General features: G+C 45.6%; 1 protein-coding gene across 3 annotated transcripts in view; it reads left to right on the top strand.

The window, feature by feature from the left end:
- CDH4 (cadherin 4) overlaps nt 1-20,808 on the top strand; it is a 653,967-nt gene that overhangs the window by 608,634 nt on the left and 24,525 nt on the right. For all 3 annotated transcript variants that reach the window (XR_002887781.3, XM_005302930.4, XM_008178578.4), the window contains exons 9-11: nt 157-342; nt 12,056-12,309; nt 16,643-16,785. Coding sequence is in view for 2 of the 3 variants with exons in the window: in XM_005302930.4 (XP_005302987.2) it covers nt 157-342; nt 12,056-12,309; nt 16,643-16,785 (583 nt within the window). In the remaining variant the exon portion in view is untranslated. The remainder of the gene's footprint in view (nt 1-156; nt 343-12,055; nt 12,310-16,642; nt 16,786-20,808) is intronic.

Consider the following 20,808-nt stretch of genomic DNA (forward strand, 5'->3'; position numbering starts at 1 on the left):
GTACCGTCTCTGAACACTGAGGTCCACTTCCTCAGCTGATGTAAATCAACATAGCTCCAGTGACTTCAAGGATGCTATGCTAATTTAAGCCAGCTAGGGATTTAGCCCTGCAATCCTTAAGAACTCTTCATAACAGTTCCTGTCTTTTGACTGCAGTATTCCGGGGAGGTTCCTGAGAACAGAGTGGAAGTTGTGGTTGCAAATTTGACGGTGATGGACCGGGACCAGCCTCACTCCCCCAACTGGAATGCTGTGTACCGCATTATCAGTGGAGATCCTTCTGGTCATTTCACCATTCGGACGGATCCAATTACCAATGAAGGCATGGTAACTGTGGTGAAGGTAGGTGACTTCAATGGGAGCCAAATCGAGTCAGTCTTTGTGACCCTCTAAGTTATTACTCCCAGGAGGATTCCCAGAAGTCTGCCATTATTTCATGTCTTCTTTGCCTGGGAATGTCAGTGCTTGAATCTCCATCTGCTGTTTCCCATCTCTCTCTGTAGCACGTGACATGCATACTGTACTACAAGCCACTAATTCTTGGTTCACCACCCTCTCATTCTTTGGCTGCACCACCACAAGCCCTCACAAACACTCACATGATGAACGTAGGACCCAGTCTCTGAGCTGCACTTCTAGGTACTACTCCTGTTTGTCTTACCATTTTCTGGCTCCAAACTATAGTGGAGATTGTACTCTGTAGCCTTGCCCAGTCTGACGTATTCTAGGATTTGGAGTGCACCACACTCCATCGAAGGTTGGAGCAGACCCATCTGCATGTGAGATGGGCAGCAGCATAAAACCTGGACACCTAATATCTTATGAAAGCAGGAAGGAAAGGAGGATTGTTGTCACAAGGAGGGATGAGGTTGTTGGTGGCAAAGAGGAAAGGGGACGAAGTCATCCGTAGCTGGTGCAGGAAAGGTTTTAGTCTAGCTTGACAAAGCCCTGGCTGGGATGATTTAGTTGGAAATTGGTCCTGCTTTGAGTAGGGGGTTGGGTTAGATGACCTCCTGAGGTCCCTTCCAACCCTGATATTCTATGATTCTATGATTCTAGTAGAGTTGCCTGAAAAGTTTGGGAGCCATTGCTTTACCAATACCAAACCATCAACACACTTTGTGGGCCAGATATGCAGCTGGTGTAACTCAGAGCAGCTGCATTGACATCAATGGCTTTATACATATTTATACCAGCTGAGGATCTGGCCCAAAGATTCCTTGAGAAACAGGTCCCTGGATATTCTTAACCTACAGCTTGTTGCTTTCAATATTGCTGCAGAAGTAGGAAGTGAGCAAAGTTCAGAGCTCTGCCTCATCCACTGTTATCCAGTTTCTACAATGTCCTACATTCAGCTTGGAACCTGGAACCCTAAGAGAATTTGGAATAGATATCAAATTCCATTTCCCTTCATCCCCTACCCTTCCAAAGAGCACGAGTTCAGTCTTCATTTGAGGGCTTGTTTCACATTCACTTGCATAAGACCGGCAGCCCCAGGCAGTGAATGCCTCTGCAGATATTAAATGCAGTCAGAACACAGCTACATTCATTCAACATTCAGTGAATCAGTTAGTAGATAAGATTCCTACGGATGTTCCCACTGACTCTCAAGAAAGCGAAAAGCATGAAGAGGCTGCTGTGATCTGAAGGAACTTGCCCTACATGAACCACGCGCTGCACCTGAAAAGATTTATTTATGCTGTCAAGAACAAAGCCTCTACCTTTTGAAAAGTGTGACCTTCTCTTAACAAAAAAGTTTTAATAAATACAGTGCTGCAGCAGCACCAAAGTGTAAAGAGCTGCACAATTAGAGAACGACTCTGTGGGTGAAAAAACACTCCCTCGTAGCTAACAAATTGCAGTCATTCTTAATACATACACTTCGACTATTAGGAAAAATGACATCAGTGAAATGCCATTCACATTACCGTGGTAGGAATGTGTGAGCTTGTCCTATTCTTTGCCCCTTAGGCTGTGTGCTTGTGTCTGCAAATGCCACTTTGCTGAGACTTTAAAGGAAGCATCATCTTACCTGCTAGATGGTATTTCAGCAGGTCTTTTTATTTATCACTCTTATTGCTCTCTAACGATGACTGACAGCCTTATCTGCTGCAACACCAAAATACCTTTTCAGATTTGGTTGGGTTGGGGGGGAGGGGGTTATTCTGCTTAAAAAACAAAAACTCAACATGGCAAAATGAAACAATTTAACTTTTTTCCACCTCGGCAGCTGATCTGAAGTAGAAATGCCAACACTCATACAATTTTCACTAAAAGAAAAAAGCCCTTTATTCCTAATCTAGCAAAGCATAAAGTGTCATGACTGTAGTTTGAGAGCTACATCAAAATGAAAACCAAGGGATTTACATGATCATCCTTGCTACACCAGGACATTTGCATAATGAACCATCCCTTATTCAGAAATTGCAGGCAAAAAGCAGGACAGATTTGTCAAGATGCCATTGATGCCAATGCTGATTTTCCATTGCTATAGAACCAATAGTGATCCCAATGCAACGAATCACACCGAAAATCCTATCATGTCACACTGAGCTCAAAGCCTGAAATTATATAGAATGTCTTTAGTAGATAACCTCACCTGCTCCTTCTGTACATCCTAAGTTTCTCACTCTTATCAAACTGGATGACTTTCTCAGGGCCGGCTCCAGGGTTTTGGCCGCCCCAAGCAGCCAAAAAAAAAAAAAAAGCCGCGATCATGATCTGCGGCGGCACGTCGGCGGGAGGTCCTTCGCTCTGAGCAGGAGTGAGGGACCATCTGCCGAATTGCCGCCGAATAGCTGGACGTGCCGCCCCTCTCCGGAGTGGCCGCCCCAAGCACCTGCTTGCCAGGCTGGTATCTGGAGCCAGCCCTGTTTCTCAGTGCTCTTCAATAGGAGAGTGTGAGAGAAAACTGCCTCTGACTAACTGTTCCTGGTGGGGAAGGAAAGACTCTGGATTTCACCTTCTGCTTTGAAAACTGTTGAGCCTTTTCAGTTAAGACAAAATGTTTTACTGTTGGGGGATTGAGTGCAAACTGACCTCAGATGCCTCAGTGATCACTGCTTGTGGCATCTATTGGCCAGTTCTTTCCCACCACCCGAAGGCACAGGCTCACAGACAGACTCTTGGGCTGAAGAAGTATGTCATTGCTTCGCTGCTTCATTGAGTGATCAGTCCACCAAAACAGGGCACAGCGTGGGGTTAAAGGCAAGTGCTCCCCCATATTCAGGTGCTTGCCTTACATACACTGTTACAAAGCTGTTTGTTATATATTGTATAAACACTTTTTTTCTGCCTAGAACTAAGATTAGTTCGTTAACGCAGTTGTTTACCTGATTGAATTGCTGGCTCATCTTTTTATCTGGCTGTTCGCTTTCCTTGATAGACAAGCAGGCATCTTTTTGCATGTCCCAAAATATACATTCTGCATATTACATCCTACGGCATCTGAGTGGTTATCTAGGTTATCTAGGTCACATTACATTGTTTCTACTCCCTGGACCAGTGAAACTTTTTAAACCACCCCCTCCCCTGAGTACACCCCGCCCTCACTGCACCTCTTCCTAACCCTGCTCCTCGCCCTTCCCCCCAGCATCTCCAGCTAAACAGCTGATCAGCAGTGGGCGGGAGGTGCTGAGCGGGGGAGGAGCTGATCAGCGGGGCCCCACCAATGGGTGCTGAGCACCCACTATTTTTTTTCGTGGCTGCTCCAACACCATGGAGTCGGCACCTATGGGACTAACTGTAAAAGAGTTCACATCCTAGCCTACAGGAAGTAACAAATATAATGCAATAGGTGTATTCTTGTGACGCACACTCGTCTGCCCCAAACATGTCTTTGTGCATGTTCACAAACCGAAAGAGGCATAAAGCTTAGGGTTACCATATTTTAAGTGTCCAAAAAGAGGACACTCCAGGGGGCCCCGGCCCAACCCCCGCCCCTGCCCCAACTCCCCAGGGCGGGGGCGGGGGGCGCAAGGAGGCGCGGCCCAGTCTGGCCCCCGCCCCAGCCGAGCGGCTCCCTCTGGCAGCCAGCCCCGGCCAAGAGGCTCTGGCCCCAGCATCTCTGGCCCGGCTCAGCTCGGGCCCTGGGGCGCCGGCCCCGGCCCTGGGCGAGCGGCACCGGCCGGCGGCCGAGCAGCCCCGGTCCCAGTGGCTCCGGCTGGCTCAGCTCGGGCCACGGTTCCGGCCGAGCGGCTCCAGCCCAGCCCTGGCCCCAGTCCCGGCCCTGGCAGAGCGAGCGGCGCCGGCCGGCAGCCGAGCACCCGCTGGCCCCAGCGGCTCCAGCTACAGCCCCAGCAGCTCCAGCCCGGACCCAAGCCCCACGACCCCTCCCTCCCTATTTTCCCGGACATGTCCGACTTTTTGGCAATTCCCCCCGGACGGGGATTTGAGGACCAAAAAGCCGGACATGTCCAGGAAAATCCGGATGTATGGTAACCCTAATAAAGCTGTTCAAACCAAACAGCTAGTCAGAACTCAAATGAATGTCTGTGAAGGCTGTTTCTGCAGCATTTAACCAGCTCTCAGCAAAACCACCTGTGCCCTTCCAGTCTGATCACCAAAGGATACAGTTTCATTTTTGCTTTTCATTATCATTCCTGTGAGGGTGCAAGGCCCTTTTCTCCACTGCAAGCCTTGTAAATGGAGAGAGAGTAACTTCCCCCTCAGTAGAGACACAGCAGAGTCTGAACATGATCTCCAAGAGCAGCTGTGGATGCCCCGTGCAGCCAGCTCACTAATGCGGTATTATGTACTCTGCATGGAGATACTTCCGTTAATGATCTCACTCTTGGCATAACAATAGCATAAAGCAAATGTGTTCCCTTCAGTTACAAGTATGTTGAGAAGAGAAGGACACATCGTAAGCTCTCTGTTTTAACCAGCTGTGCCTAGGTAACTTGAGCCACTGTGCTCATAGGAGGGCTGAGCTATGCGTCCCAAGACAAGATGTCAGAGCCATATTTGTGGACAGCCTCAAATTTTGTGCACACAGCGGATAGTGCCTGCAAAAGTGGGCGCACCCCTCATATATAGATCCCAACTGGTGTACACGCAGCGGGTGCAGAACCACTTTTGTGGTGGCAAGCAGTTGTCATGCAAATGAGAGGTTAAGACTGAAAATGATTTCTTGATTTAATACAACCAAGGTGGTGTGGCAAAGTGAAGGAGAAACATCCCAGGTGGCAGGTAACAGGGTAGCCCCATAAGTACCCTAGTCTGGCACATATAATAGTAGCGTGTGTATGATTTGTTTCTCATTGGCATGTATGCTGATCTTCATTTGTGTTTTTCTGTAGGATTAAAATGTAAGTATGCATGCAAAAGTGCTCAGGTTCAACACCCAAATCACATGCAAGTCAGGTTTGTCTGTGCACATACATTTGTGCATGTTCAAATTCCTGATGTGAAGCATTGATCGTTGTGCATGTGCAAATAAGATGCACATAAATTGCTTGTGCTTTGGGACATTTGGCCCTGGGTATCATAAGTGTTATAGAGAGTTAAAGAATATATGCTTGGATTAATTCTGCCTGTGGTTACATGGGTGCAACCCCAAACCGGGGCTGTTATGTGTTGCACTGGACTAGAAAAGAACTGAATGCTGTTTAACCAAATGGGTGAGGGGGTGTAGGAGTCACTCTCACAAATTTGAGGTAAGTGTGGAAGTTCATAATCTAACTAATGAATGTCTGGTGACATAACCCAGTTTTGGATAAGAGAACTTCGGGGATAAAGGAGGTTCTAATGTGAATATCATTTACTATATTCATATGCTGTTAATTCTAGCTCACAAAGAGAAATGTAAATATATTATAGGCAGGACTGGTAGCAGTATCTATTATTAAGGTTGCCCAATAGCTCCCATTAGAAGACCCTGTTTTCAGTTGCTTATAACTTTGCCAAGTCTGAGAGGCTGACATTTTCCATGCTGGATGTCTGCCTCAGGCTAAATTTTTTTGGAAAATTTCAGCCAAAACAGTTCAGCCATTTCTGAGAAAAAGGCTTGGGAAAAATACATTGTTTTGCCAATATTAAAAATGTGGGGTGGGTGGGCTGGGTTTTTGTTTTCTTTTTTGTGGGGTGGTTTTTTGTTTTTGTTTTTTTTTTGAATAGTTGTAGCACCCCCATGCTTTGGAGAAGGGACTTGAAATTTGGCAGAGGACTGGCCTTTATAAGAGGGATGTGCCTTTTGTTATCCCCATGAAAATCTGTCCAAATTTGGCCACATTATAAATCTCTGAAAAATTGCAGTTTGCACATGCATATGGACTTCTTGGCTATTAGAAGCTAAATTCCTATCAGATTCCATCTGCACTGGGCCCTGGGACTGGGCAGGACTTTCCCTGCAATGTCAGCTCTGGGCTGCTATGGTCTGTGCCCTGTCCAGGTCCATATACCTGAACTGAGAGCAGGAAGCCTATCTCTCCTGTGCTCTCAGTAACCTACAGCTGAGCCCAGGCAACGTGGAGTAGGAAGCTACCTGCTTGAAATGCAGAGGGAACAAGAGCTGGACCTGGGCGGGGAAGCAGACTGGGACAAGGAGCCCAAAGGGCTGGAGGGCAGAAACTGGAAATGGGAGTTGGGGTGGGGTGGAAGATTGGGACTGGCTGGGCAAGGAGACTCAGACTGAGAGCTGGGGGCAGAGAGAAGGGGGTGGGATGTCGGGGGGGGAGGGAGATATATCCAATGAGGAGCTAGGGTTCGGAGAGAGAACTGGAACTGGCAGGGCAAAGAGACTTGGACAAAAATGCAGGGAGTGAAGGGATGACAATGAGATTGGCTAGGAAGGGGGATTGGGACTGGGAGCCAGCAAGGATGGGGAATGTGAGCAGAAGGGAGGCAACTGAAGGCCAGGCTTGGGGGAAGAGACAGATCAGATGAGAAACTGGGAGGAAAGGAACTAGCACTGTCTGGGGACAGTGGGGTGAAACGAGGATATACTGGGTGAGGAGATTGGGATTGGGAGGAGAAGTTTGAGGAGTGGAGACTCAGACTGGCTAGGTGAGAAGAATGGGACTAGGATGAGAAACCAGGGGTGGAAAAGAGCTGGGACAAGGACAGGTTGGAGAGGATGAGGCAGAAGGGGTTATGCTCAGGGGAGGAATTGGCAGAAGATGCCTGCTACAGAACAGTCCCTTCCAGAACCTGGAATGGAACAGTAGATCCCAGACTCTCACTTTCTTCTGCTGTCAACAAATATCCATGAAACTCACTGGCAAAGTGATGGAATGTTGAGAGTTTTTTTCAGTTTGCTTTTTTAAAAACCTAGGAAATTACACATAAAATCCTACATTAAAAAATCATTAATGCTGCAAAGTCAAGCACTTAGAAGTTAAGAAATGCCTGAATTAAAGTTGCCTGTGCAACCTTACGTCACACCCCACCCCTGTGTGTATGTGTTGTGGTTGTTTTTTAATTACATGATCACCTACTATTTTCCCACAGGACCCCTGCCTCATTCACTGCACAAGATGGACCTGCATGCTCTGTGGATGCATTGGGGTTTTGTAGAGAAGAAAATTGTCTCGTGGTTAAGACAGTTGAATTCTAGCCTGGAGAACTGGATTTTATCCCTGTCTCAGCCACAGAGTTCCTATGTAATGCAGGGCAAGTCACCTAAACCAAACGTTTCACAGGTGGATTCTAATTGTGCATTACTCACTTTCTGGGCACCCAACTTGAGACCCTGATTTTTTTTTGCAGAAGTATTGAGCACTTGCAGCAGCAGCTGAAGTCAATGGGAGGTGTGCTTTAAATGTGTGAAGTGCTATATAATGCTAAGTCCTCTGAAAAAACAGGTCCTAGGCAGCTCAAATTGGGCACCCAAAATCGGTGAATACTTTTGACTTTACTCCTCTGTGATTTAGTTCCCCATATGCAAAATGTAGATAATAATACCCCCTCCTTTCACGAGGGTGTTGTGAAAATACATTCATTAATATTTGTGAAGCACTCAAGCTATACTGACAACTGCCATAGAAAAGCCTCTGATGAAATTAATAATTCTGTCTTCAGAGCAAGGTTTGAACAAGGAGGAGAAAAAAATTATTCAATAGCTGCTCATTAATTGACCACTATCAGTCCTGTTCGCTGACAGAGACAGAGGTCCTGTGGTGGAAATATTATGTGATCATGTAATTAAAGACTGTGATAATGCAGACACACAAGGGGGCTAAATTAAGGTTGCACAGGCAACCTTAATTCTGGAATTTCCTGTCTTTTGAGTAGGAGTACTTGTGGCACCTTAGAGACTAACAAATTTAAGGTGCCACAAGTACTCCTGTTCTTTTTGCGGATACAGACTAACACGGCTGCTACTCTGAAACCTGTCTTTTGAGTGTTTGACTTTGCAATCTTAAATAATGTTCTTTTATTGTGTTTGTGTATGTGTGTAATATATCATATGAATACACATACATCTCTTTCTCATGCACACATATATATAATAAAAGAAATACATGAGGAATCAGATTCTGCCTGAGACATATTCTCATCCAAGATGTTACATATTTCTGGGCTATTGCTCCTGCTGTTGGCTAATCAATATGTAGCATTTTCAGTGACATGAAGATGGAAAGTGTTAGCCCAGTGTGAAGAATTGAGAACTGGAGGAACAAACCACGATGAGGTTTGTCCCGTCACATGTGATTAATGCTCACCCATTGCATACCCATTTGCCATCCATACGCTCAGATAAACCATATGGTACCCCAGAGACACACAGAAATGAAATAAAGTTTGAGGTTAATATCAAGAGTAGCGGATTATTCCGTTTACACGCAGCTATTATACTGAAAACTGGATTGACCTCCGTTCAGGCAGGGTAGCTTGCCATCCCGGTGGGTATGCAGCCCTGGGCAAGGGCAGACAGCGTTTGCACCATTGGGTTTCTTCACAGAGGGTCAGCTCGAAGTCGAAGTCAGGGCTCTATAAGAGTCTCCCTGATGGATGCTGTCCAGGGAATGTGCTGTATTAAGTCTGTGTAGGGCTGAAATGGTCCTGACTGCTATGGACTTCTTTAGCAATGGGAAGATTAGCACAAGCACTTCAGTCAGATACAGAGCCCATATTTCACCATTTTTCCCCCCTATGGAATTTTCTCCACTGGCCTCAGTGTTTCTATGGTTTGAATTCGGGCCTAGCATTCCCTTTGCATACCTAAAACAAGCAAAGCCAGATTCTCTGCTAAGCCAGGAGACTGAGAGGGCTGTCAGGAAGCCAGTTGCACCCCTCTGATTCTCTGACCAACCTCAGGTGCAGATTGGAGGCTGTTCTAACTTGATCCTCAAGGGACCATCTACCAGCTGGGGATTACCAGAGTGTATCGCAGTCCAGCCACTCCCCCTGCCCACCTCTCTCTGCCCCTGAACAACTCCCTCCAGCCCCAGTGCACCCCTCAGTTGGGGAAGAGGGCCACAGGGAGAGAGGCATAAGAACCAGCTACACCAGTGTGCATCTGCTGAGGACTCCCTCGTTCCAGCGGAGGCTTAGGATTTGGCAGTCGGTCTCCACTCCCTTTGTGCAAAGGGTGTGGAACACAGTACAGAATCAGTAAATTCTCAGCACAGTGGAAGAAATATTAGAGAGAACTGATAGTGGCCTCTAGTGTCAGCACTGATAGCGGATCAAGTCTGATCATTGTCACATTCTGAAGGCATCCTCTCCAGCCCAGGCTAAGGAAGTTTTGGCTACAATACTGAGCCTTGTAGGGAAGAAGGTTCTAAAAGGGATGCTCAGGAATCCTTGGCAAGGGCTTGAAGGATGAGAACAGACAGATTTGAACTAGTTCCCTTGGAACCAAGAGCCAGGCCACAACTCTGAATTCATTAACAAATCTCTGCTTCCCGTAGCATATCAATGTAGTGTCTTCTGCTTTATGGGCCCCGTCTTCATCTGATGAGCTACAGCCCACAGAACGGTGGGTTGAATGTGTATAAATAATTTTTTTTAGTTTGATATATTTAGCAAAAGGCAAGTGCAGAGGAAAATGAAGTATTAATGAATATGAATTAAGGAGACTAGAAGGAGAGTTCGGAGCTGGAAACACATTAGCTGAACAGTTCCAAGGCTTCAAATAGTGTTGAAGTAAGAAGTTTTAATGTGCCTCCTTTTTTGAAAGCAGCATAAGTCCCTGCGCCAGTGCTGGTGGGTGTTCTGGGTATCAGTCTGTGTGAGTTCCTTTTATTTATTAAGTAAGTGTTGGACCTGCCTGTCAAGAAATCATTTAGTAATGGGAACCCTGCACAAGCACTTCAGTCAAACACAGATTCCAATATTTTACCTTTTGCCATTTTTCCTCCGTGGAATTTGTTTTTTCCCTTGTGGCCATTAGCCTCAGACCAGCCTTTCCATGGTTTGAATTCAGCCCTGGCATTCCTGTTTCTTACATGGAACATAGGGGACAGACCCTCAGCTGGTGCAAATCAGTAATACTCTACTGAAGTCATTAGAGTTTCGCCAGTTTACACCAGCTGAGACGCTAGCACTCAGCCTCTAGAGCCAGTCAATAGTCATCACATTAGAAGACATATTAGAGGGAATTAATATACTTCTAAATTAATAAATTATGGCAAAGCGTGTTTTAATGGGCAGAGGTGTGATCCTGCATAACTCAAGCCTCCCTGGCGTATGATTAGAAGCTACCCTCATAATAATTACAAGGGACGGTATAGAGATTATTATTACTCTGCAGTTCAATCAGTTCTGCCAGGTAAAGCTTTTTTATTCCCTCTCGCTTCTAAGAGACGCTCTCCTTTTCTGTATGTTGAAATGAGATCTACAGCCACCCACTGGCAAAACGTACCTTTGGAAATGTGTGAGTAACCGTAAAGCATCATGCGCGACCAGCTTTCAAAGGCGCCAGTGGGAGCCAGGATGATTTACCGAACCAGCTTTAGTACCTTGCGACCCAACCTTCACGTACAATCTTACTTGAGAGGAAACTAGGAACGCTACAGGCTCAGGAGTCCACTGAGTCTGACCCAGTTACTTAGCCAGCAGCTTTAAATGCTAATAACTCTGTTAAGTACCTGTCTAATTCCTTTGAACATGGCTACGCTTGTTGCTTTTATAGCTGCCCTTGGTGGGAGCGGTTGCTGAAATCTGAATGCTACGGCAGGCCAGGTCTACGCTACGAACGTCTAGTAGCATAGTTCTGTCGGACAGGGGTGGGAGGAGGTGTGATCCCTGACCGACAGAGCTGTGCCCGCAGAAGCCCCTAGTCTAGACACAGTTATACCAGCAAAACTTCACTTTTGCTGGTATCGATTATTTTGCTCGGGGGGACTGGAGTCAGCTATGGTGACAAAAGCTGCATCCACACTAGGAGCCCCTTGTCAGTATAGTATACTGGGCAGGAGCGGCGGAAGCATCTTAAAAGTGGGGCGGGGGACAGAGGCGCCCGAACCGTGGCCCCGCGCCACCCTCAGGCGCCACCACTTCTTCCTCTCCCCACCCTCACACCACCCATTCCCCCCGACGCCCCGCCCCTGCACCACTCCTCCTCAAGGCCCTACTCCCATGCCGCTTCTTACCCCTAAGACTCTGCCCCCCACTCGCTCCTTTCTGCCCTCTTCCCCCCCCTCGTCACTTGCCCTTATCACTGGTAAAAAGTGGGGGGGGCAGGGCCCCCTCTGTTCCAGCGCCCCTGATACTGGGTTAGTTAAACACTGGCAAACTACTGCTAGTGTAGATTTGGCCCTAAAGTCAGTCTCCTTCCCTTCTGGAAAATACTTAGCACCTGACCAAAACGTAGAGAAAATCTTTCCTGGTCTTTCTGATTTTTTTATCCTTTTTCTTACTTCCCAGAAATCTAAGGGCCAAATTCTGACCTCATTTTCACAGGTGTGAATCTGGAGTAACTTTGTTTGCTGAAGTGGTTATTACTTTGGATTTACACCTTGGCAGCTGACAGCAGAACCTGGCCCTACACCCGGAAATTAGATTACACAGTGACCTATGGTATTGACCCCATTCTAAATCTTCCAGATTTCCACCAGCCGGTGGGATTTATTCTTCACCTGGGGTTATCTTGTGTGCTTGTTTGTTGTAGGCTGTCGATTACGAAATGAACAGGGCTTTCATGCTGACCGTGATGGTGTCAAACCAAGCTCCACTAGCAAGCGGAATCCAGATGTCCTTCCAGTCTACAGCAGGAGTCACCATTTCAGTCACGGATATCAATGAGGCACCCTATTTTCCAACGAACCACAAGTTGATCAGGCTGGAGGAAGGGGTGCCCATGGGGACGGCATTGACAACATTTTCCGCTGTGGATCCCGATCGCTTCATGCAGCAAGCAGTAAGGTGGGAAACCCGATGGACAAAGGAGGGAGTATAAAATCAAGAGCAAGAGTTAGACTATAGAAGGCTGGGGGCATGCATCAGTCAGAACAATCAAAGCAACAGTATGCACCAATCAGAATCTACTGCATAAACTATCCTAATTATAATACCTGGCACTTCTCTAACACCCTCCATCCAAAGCTCTCAACACACTTAGCCGTTCATATTCAGGACCATACCAATGGGTGAGATTCTGAATGGGGCTATTTGTGAAGTAAGACACTGTCAGACCCCGCATCACATAAGTGAATCTCAGAAAGGGTCTAATTCTGAGCAATGCTGAGAGCCTTCACCCACCCCCACTGAAATCAATCATCATTTGGGGAGCTACGTCCCTTTATCAGTATAAAACATATTTATTATTCCTCAGATCAAGGCCCCACCATACTAGGTACATATGCATGATCATAGACAGTCCCTGCCCCAAAGAGCTTACAGTCTAAATGGACAAGACACGCAAAGGGTAGGTGGAAAGAAGTAATATTATTCCAATTTACAGGTGTCACAGAAGGATTAAGGGCTAGATTTCCAAAGGTATTTAGACACTTAAAGATGCAGATAGGCAGGATTTTCAAAAGCACTTATCTGCATCTTTGGGTGCCTAAATACCTTTGAAAATCCAGCCCTAAGTGACTTGCCCAATGTCACAAAGAAAACGTGGCAAAGCTGGGAACCAAATCTACTTTTCCAGAGTCCCATTCTAGTGAATTATTCACAAGACCATCCTTCATCCCTCTTTCAGGAGCACCTGGGCACCTTCCAGATGCATGTTCAAATTCCACTGAACTTTATGGGGCTGACTTTTAAAATGGTTAGGCTTGAATCATGCAGTTACCGCGGCCAGTGGTGGGCAACCTGCGTCCCATCAAGGTCATCTGATTGTGGGCCGCGAGACATTTTGCTGATGTTGACCGTCCACATGCACAGCCCCCCGCAGTTCCCAGTGGCAGCGGTTCTCTGTTCCCGGCCAAAGGGAGCTGCGGGAATCAGTGGGCCTCAGGGACATGCTGGCTGCTGCTTCCCGCAGCTCCCATTGGCCGGGAACAGAGAACCGCGGCCACTGGGAGCTGCGGGCGGCAGTGTCTGTGGATGGTCAACGTCTGCAAAATGTCTCGCGGCCCACAATCAGATTACCCTGATGGGCCGCATGCAGGCCGCAGGTTGCCCACCACTGCTTTGAAGGGTCTTCATTTCCCTCCCTTCCCCACTAAACCCAGTTTTGAAGTCCATAGAGGTGAACAGTTCCCATTCTGATCAAATACTCTCTCTGATCTGTGGATGTTTGGACTGTAATCCAGAATGAAAATTGCTAGTTGTAACATTCTCCGGTTTTGGGGAGAATGACCGGCTGGGCTGAGCCATTCTTCTGACTGCCTGGCGCACACATAGGACCTTGCATGATCTTCTCTATATATCGACAGCAAGTTACTGGAGCTGTTCTTCATAGCATTCCCAGGACACACATTTCATTGAAAATTCGGATCCAGCAACACACTATTTTTAAATGTAAGTGTAGCTCTCACTTTCATCAGGGCAGAGTGACTCCATGGCTTTGCAAGACGCTACAAAATATTGTTAGGCTCCGTTGAGACTTTCCCCCAGCAGTTTTTGTGAACAATGCAAAATGATGTTTTGGTCTGTTTTTGTCTTGTCTTCCCAGCTGGCACTGCTGAGTTAGACAAAAAAAATGCTAGAGGGTAAATATTCGAAGCAGTGAAATGAATGGGAGATACATATGTATACACTAATCTCCTAAACAGTGTTCAGTTAACTGAGAACAGGATCCAGCCACTATATCTTTGCAAGCGGCTTTTATAGTCTTTTATTAAATATAATTTTCCCAAAGGAAAGATCCGGGCTTAAGAACATCCCCCAACAAGCCACAGCTTTTGTCAGTGATCATAGCCTATGTCACATCTCAAATTATCTCCTTTAGCCACAAACGAATCCATAAAGGCAGCTTTGCAGGCCGGATCACTGATCATTTTCAGCAAGGAAAGGGCACAGTGACAACAATGATATTAAAAAACAATCACCTTAAAGCACATAGCTCCAGGCAAAGTAACAGTTTCACTTGGCAAGGGCTTGTGCAGACAATGTATTGTTGTTTGAGTCCAGACTGGACTCGGGCTGCTCAATTTTCACTTTGAGTTCCAACTTCAAACACACCAGAACCTGAGAGTGAAATTCAGCCAAAGCCATGGAGTTTTGCAGGATGTTGATGCAAAAACCATCAATAAGCCCAAATTGTCTCTAAAATAAGCCCAGGTGTGTTTGTTTATGTCAATCACATAAAATATGGTCCTTTCTACCGCTCCTGGACACATGAGAGATAGCAACAACCATTCATTTTAACACAAACACTAGAAAAGTAAGCCCGGTAGAAATCATGAGCAATGAAGAGAGATGTTAAAAGAAATTAAAGAGAGTGCCTCTGTTTAGAGCCATTTGGAAAAGGTTTGACTGGAATGTGCCAAGCTCTATAGAGCCAACCCTGTAGAATGCTAACAAACTTGAGCTATGATAGATTGGCAAGGAGAGTACATCGGTGCTGGGACTTCAGGTGCGGGGGGTGCTGCACGTATACAGGGTTTACAGTTTGGTTCAATGGCTCTCAGCACCCCCAACTGTAGAAATTGTTCCAGCACCCGTGGTGGAATAAATTCCACAGTTGGGGGCCCTCCAGCTGAGACTGCCTGGCCTCTGGGCCTAACAGAGCACTCCTGGGGATTGCAGAAAATGTGCCTCAGATGAAGCTGTGCTGAACCACCTGGTCCGAATTTCAAGACTACAATTCTATCAGGAACTCAGGGGACCCCTGCGTGGTTCCTGGTTTTGCCGTGAATCTTTCACCACTGAGCTAGTGAAAAATAATGAATTTGTTTTAATACTCTTCTCGGATCTAGTACGACCATGTTGTTTAGCTAGATATTTTTAGCTAGATCATTTGCCCGTATACTGGCAGGCAATTAAGTAAGCCTCATAATACCCCTGAGATACATAGGTAAGTGTTGTTATCCCCATCTTATATATGGGCAAACTAAGGCACAGAGAAATTATGTGACTTGCCGAAGGAGATGCAGTGTCTCAGAGCCAGAGCCAGGAATAGATTTTCCAATTTCCAGTCGTGCGCACTAACTACTAAAATACACTCCCTTCTGTGATTGCCAGCAAGTGTTACTCTTTGTTCTCAGGACTGTATTGACCCTATCCGCTTCCATAGGCTCTAAACGTTTGTCCTGCATGCTACTAAGGTCACGGAATTTCAGCACTTCCATTGCAACTCTTTCTTCTCACAGAGCCGGCTCCCCAGGAGTTCTCATCCCAAATTCCCTGCCCATCATTACACTGATGCTCTACTCTCCACAGCCAGTGCACAGCTGCACCGGCTAACCATGTCCTCACATACTGGCTAAACACTCTTCACCTGACCATCCATCTCCCTGTCTGAGATTCTTCTCCAGTTTCCCTACTAGGGTGACCAGATGTCCCGATTTAATAGGGACAGTCCCGATATTTGGGGCTTTTTCCTATATAGGCTCCTATTACCTCCCACCCCTTGTCCCGATTTTTCACACTTGCTATCTGGTCATCCTATTCCCTATACATGCGCACACATATACACACACACCTCCCCGCAGACACTCCAAAATGGCACACCTAAAATTGCTTCAGTTTGGCCTCATGACGAATACAGCCATGAGTTCCCATCATACACCACTGAGGTAATTGCGTCTGGTTCTAATGTAAAATATGTTGATTGGCCAGAATGATGTCAGTGTTAGGAGTACCACCTTGTAGATACGGTCCTTCCAGCGCTAATTCCTTATGGGGTGCGGGGTGGACAGGGAGGTATATCCAGAGTTTTGGAGCAATCTATATTGTAGGAGGGCAGGAGTAGGAAATGGGGAAATAATCTCTCCTTTAGTCTGAGCTCTTGAGGAACAAACACATGAATGTAGTGACCATTTCGTACTCTAACAAGGGCCCTTTTATCTTTATTAGCAACTTGCTGTAGAATAGGCTTGTTGCCTGTAGCAGGAAGCTGGAGCATAAGTGGCACTTAGCAGAAGGCAGAACCTTTAATGGGAAGGAAATGGGAAAATTGAATAATTGCAGAGGTCAAAAAAATGACCAGCAATAGACCCTCAATTAGCGTTTTGTTTGTCAACAAAACCAGTTATCCAAAGCTCCTTCAAAACAGGGGTCAGGAGTCCAAAAAACCCTTATTTCAAGCCGTATTAAGGACATGTCACTGAAAAGACTGCCATGTATTTATTTCCTTTCTCTGTAGATACTCCAAGCTGTCAGATCCTGCAAACTGGCTGAACATTAATGCCACAAACGGTCAGATCACTACGGCTGCTGTCCTTGATCGAGAGTCAGTCTACATTAAGAATAATGTCTATGAGGCCACGTTCTTGGCGGCTGACAACGGTGGGCTCAAGCTTCCCATTGTTCATGCTTCAATAAGACTCTAATGTGATGCATTAACAGGAATGATGCCCTGACAGAGTTGTCAGTAGAAGTTATCTTTTTCCCAGGTTTTATGGTTAAAAATGTGAAAGTGGGACAGGAAATTGCTGGAGTAAATTAAATGTGCACAACATTCAGAGAGTGTTATTAAGGGAAAGTGAGGGCAAATGGAAAATTGATTTGGGAAGTTCTGTGTAGCAGTGTAGCCTATATCTAAGGAAATACCAAAGGGGTCTGAGCTCCATGTGCTGCAAAACACAGCAATCTTCATTATCATCCAAAATCCGCAGCTGAGAACATGTAGGAAACGTTCCATCAGGAAATCAGAAACAATTTGAGGGGACAGAGGGGATGGTATTAAAAAGAAACTGACCTGTTTTAATGTTAAGATGCTATAACTTTCTTAAAACTGTCTGTCTCATCTGATCTGATCTCTCTCTCTCTCTATCTACATTTCTAAAGTGCCCAGTCATCACCATAGTACCTAGTGTGCTTTAGTGCTTAGTGACCAGTACAATGCTTCTTCCTGGGATTAGAGAGATAAGGTGGGGGAGGTAATATCTTTTATTGGGCCAACTTCTGTTAATGCAAGAGACGAGCTTTCAAGCTTACACAGAGCTCTTCTTCAGGTCTGGGAAAGGTACTCAGAGCGTGACTCACAGCTAAATACAAGGTGGAACAGTTAAGGAGTTATCACGTGTTGCAAGAGACTATTCAATATGACGTGGACAGTTAACACCTCTAGTCATCTTCTTGAGATGTCAGGCTGAGGTCCTGAACTCTTGTAGTCATTAAAGATAGCACAGCACTTTTAATGAAATTAGTGGTGTCAACCCCGGTATCCTGACCCAATGCAAACTCAAGTGATTAAATTCTGCTGACCTTCATCTCTCCTAGTTCCAAGGAGAGGCCAGAAATAAGCGAAGGTGGCTATGTTTGGAACTACACCCAGACACTGCCACATTGTTATTTAATTTATTATTCCTTTAGATTTGGAGCAGCCTTTATGGATGCCCATTCCAGCGTCTGGGGGCTAGATTCACAAAAGTATTGAGCTGTTGCAAGGATGAGCCTCACTTTTAGACGCCTAGAAAATCACAGGAACACACTGTGATTCACAAAGCCTGATTCGGGCACCCAAGCACCCTGTACAATGAAAGGGGGAGAGATAGGTGCATTAGACTGTGATTCACAGAAGCCAGCACGCTAGGCTGGGAGCCGCCTAAGATAGACAGTGGGTGATGCTGACCAGAGGAGGGTGTGCTAAGTCTACCCGTCTCCCAGAGTTCGGAGTCTAAGAGCAGGAAGGAAGTTAGTTAAACAGAAATCAAAAGGTACAGTGCCAAAAGTAAAATCCCTGCAAGCTGCATGGAAACTTTTTAAAGACACCATAATAGAGGCTCAACTTAAATGTATACCCCACATTAAAAAAAAGTAAGAGAACCAAAAAAGTGCCACCGTAGCTAAACAATAAAGTAAAAGAAGCAGTGAGAGGCAAAAAAGCATCCTTTAAAAAGTGGAAGTTAAATCCTAGTGAGGAAAATAGAAAGGAGCATAAACTCTGGCAAATGAAGTATATATAATTATAAATAAATATAATTAGGAAGGCCAAAAAAGAATTTGAAGACCAGCTAGCCAAAGACTCAAAAAGTAATGGCAAAAAATAAAGTACATCAGAAGCAGGAAGCTGCTAAACAACCAGCAGGGCCACTGGACGATCGAGGTGCTAAAGGAGCACTCAAGGACGATAAGGCCATTGCGGAGAAATGAAATTAATTCTTTGCATCAGTCTTCACGGCTGAGGCTGTTAGGGAGATTCCCAAACCTGAGCCATTCTTTTTAGGTGACAAATCTGAGGAACTGTCCCAGATTGAGGTGTCATTAATGGAGGTTTTGGAGCAAATTGATAAACTAAACAATAATAAGTCACCAGGACCAGATGCTTTTCACCCAAGAGTTCTGAAGGAATTCAAATGTGAAATTGCAGAACTACTAACTGTAGTTTGTAACCTATTGTTTAAATCAGCTTCTGTACCAAATGACTGGAGAATGGCTAATGTGACACCAATTTTTAAAAAGGGCTCCAGAGGTGATCCAGGCAATTACAGGCTGGTAAGCCTGACTTCAGTACTGCGCAAACTGGTTAAAACTATAGGACATAGGACTGGTAAGACATATAGATGAACATAATTTGTTGGGGAAGAGTCAACATGGTTTTGGTAAAGACAAATCATGCCTCACCAATCTACTAGAATTCTTTAAGGGGGCCAACAAACATGTGGATAAGAGGGATCCAGGGAATATAGTGTACTTAGAATTTCAGAAAGCCTTTGACAAGGTCTCTCACCAAAGGCTTGTAAGAAAAGTAAGCTGTCATGGGATAAGAGGGAAGGTCCTCTCATGGATTGTGGACTGGTTAAAAGATATGAAACAAAGGGTAAGAATAAATGGTCAGTTTTCAGAACGGAGAGAGGTAAATAGTGTTGTCCCCCAGTGGTCTATACTGGGATCATTCCTATTCAACATATTGATAAATGATCTGGAAAAAGGGGTAAACAGTGAAGTAGCAAAATTTGCAGACAATACAAAACTACTCAAGATTGTTAAGTCCCAAGCAGACTGTGAAGAGCTACAAAAGGATCTCACAAAACTGGGTGACTGGACAATAAAATGGCAGATGAAATTCAATGTTGATAAATGCAAAGTAATGCACTTTGGAAAACATAATCCCAGCTATACATATAAAATGATGGGATCTAAATTAGCTGTTACCACTCAAGAAAGAGATCTTGGAGTCCTTGTGGATATTTATCTGAAATCATCCACTCAATGTTCAGCGGCAGTCAAAAAAGCGAACAGAATGTTGGGAATAATTAAGAAAGGGATAGATAAGACAGAAAATATCATATTGCCTCTATATAAATCCATTGTATGCCCACATCTTGAATACTGCGTGCAGATGCAGTTGCCCCATCTCAAAAAAGATGTATTGGAACTGGAAAAGGTTCAGAAAAGGACACCAAAAATGATTAGGGGTCTGGAACGACTGCCATATGAGGAGAGATTAATAAGACTGGGACTTTTCAGCTTGGAAAAGAAACGATTAAAGGGGGATATAATAGAGGTCTATAAAATCATGACTGGTGTGGAGAAAGTAAATAAGGAAGTGTTATTTACTCTTTCTCATAACACAAGAACTAGGGGTTACCAAATGAAATTAATAGGCAGCAGATTTAAAACAAACAAAAGGAAGTATTTTTTCACACAATGCACAGTCAACCTGTGGAACTTCTTGCCAGAGGATGTTGTGAAGGCCAAGACTATAACAGGGTTCAAAAAAGAACTAGATGAGTTCATGGAGGATAGGTCCATCAATGGCTATTAGCCAAGATGGGCAGGCATGGTGTCCCTAGCCTCTGTTTGCCAGAAGCTGGGAATGGGCGACAGGGGATGGATCACTTGATGATTACCTGTTCTGTTCATTCCCTCTGGGACACCTGGCATTGTCCACTGTTGGAAGACAGGATACTGGCCTAGGTGGACCTTTGGTCTGACCCAGTATGGCCGTTCTGATGTTCTGCTAGCCATGCTCTGCTGTGAACCGTCTTTGGGGTTAGGCTTCTTTTTTCAAGAAGCCAGAGGGTTGGGGGTGGGGAAAGGGAAGGAGGAGCTCCCTCATAACTTTTAGCCCAGTGGTTAGGGTACTCTCCTGGGTCTCCTGCATCCTGGTTGAGTGCCCTAGTCACCAGGCTACAGGTATTTCTCTCTCTCTGCCACAAATGGTTCTGTAACCTGCTCCACTGTGGATAACCACTTAGTTATTTGGGTGAGGGAAAGAGAGAGCGCACACACATGAGCAGGACTCTGTAGCCGGTGGTTAGAGCACTCACCCAGGATGTGGGAGACCCCCCGATCCAGTCCCCCTGCTCCATTGAGTTGTTAAGTGTCCAGTGTAACAGCTTCAACAGGGAAGACAGATGGGAT

The sequence above is a fragment of the Chrysemys picta genome, chromosome 13 (genome assembly GCF_011386835.1).
Source record: "Chrysemys picta bellii isolate R12L10 chromosome 13, ASM1138683v2, whole genome shotgun sequence".
NCBI lineage: Eukaryota > Metazoa > Chordata > Testudines > Emydidae > Chrysemys > Chrysemys picta.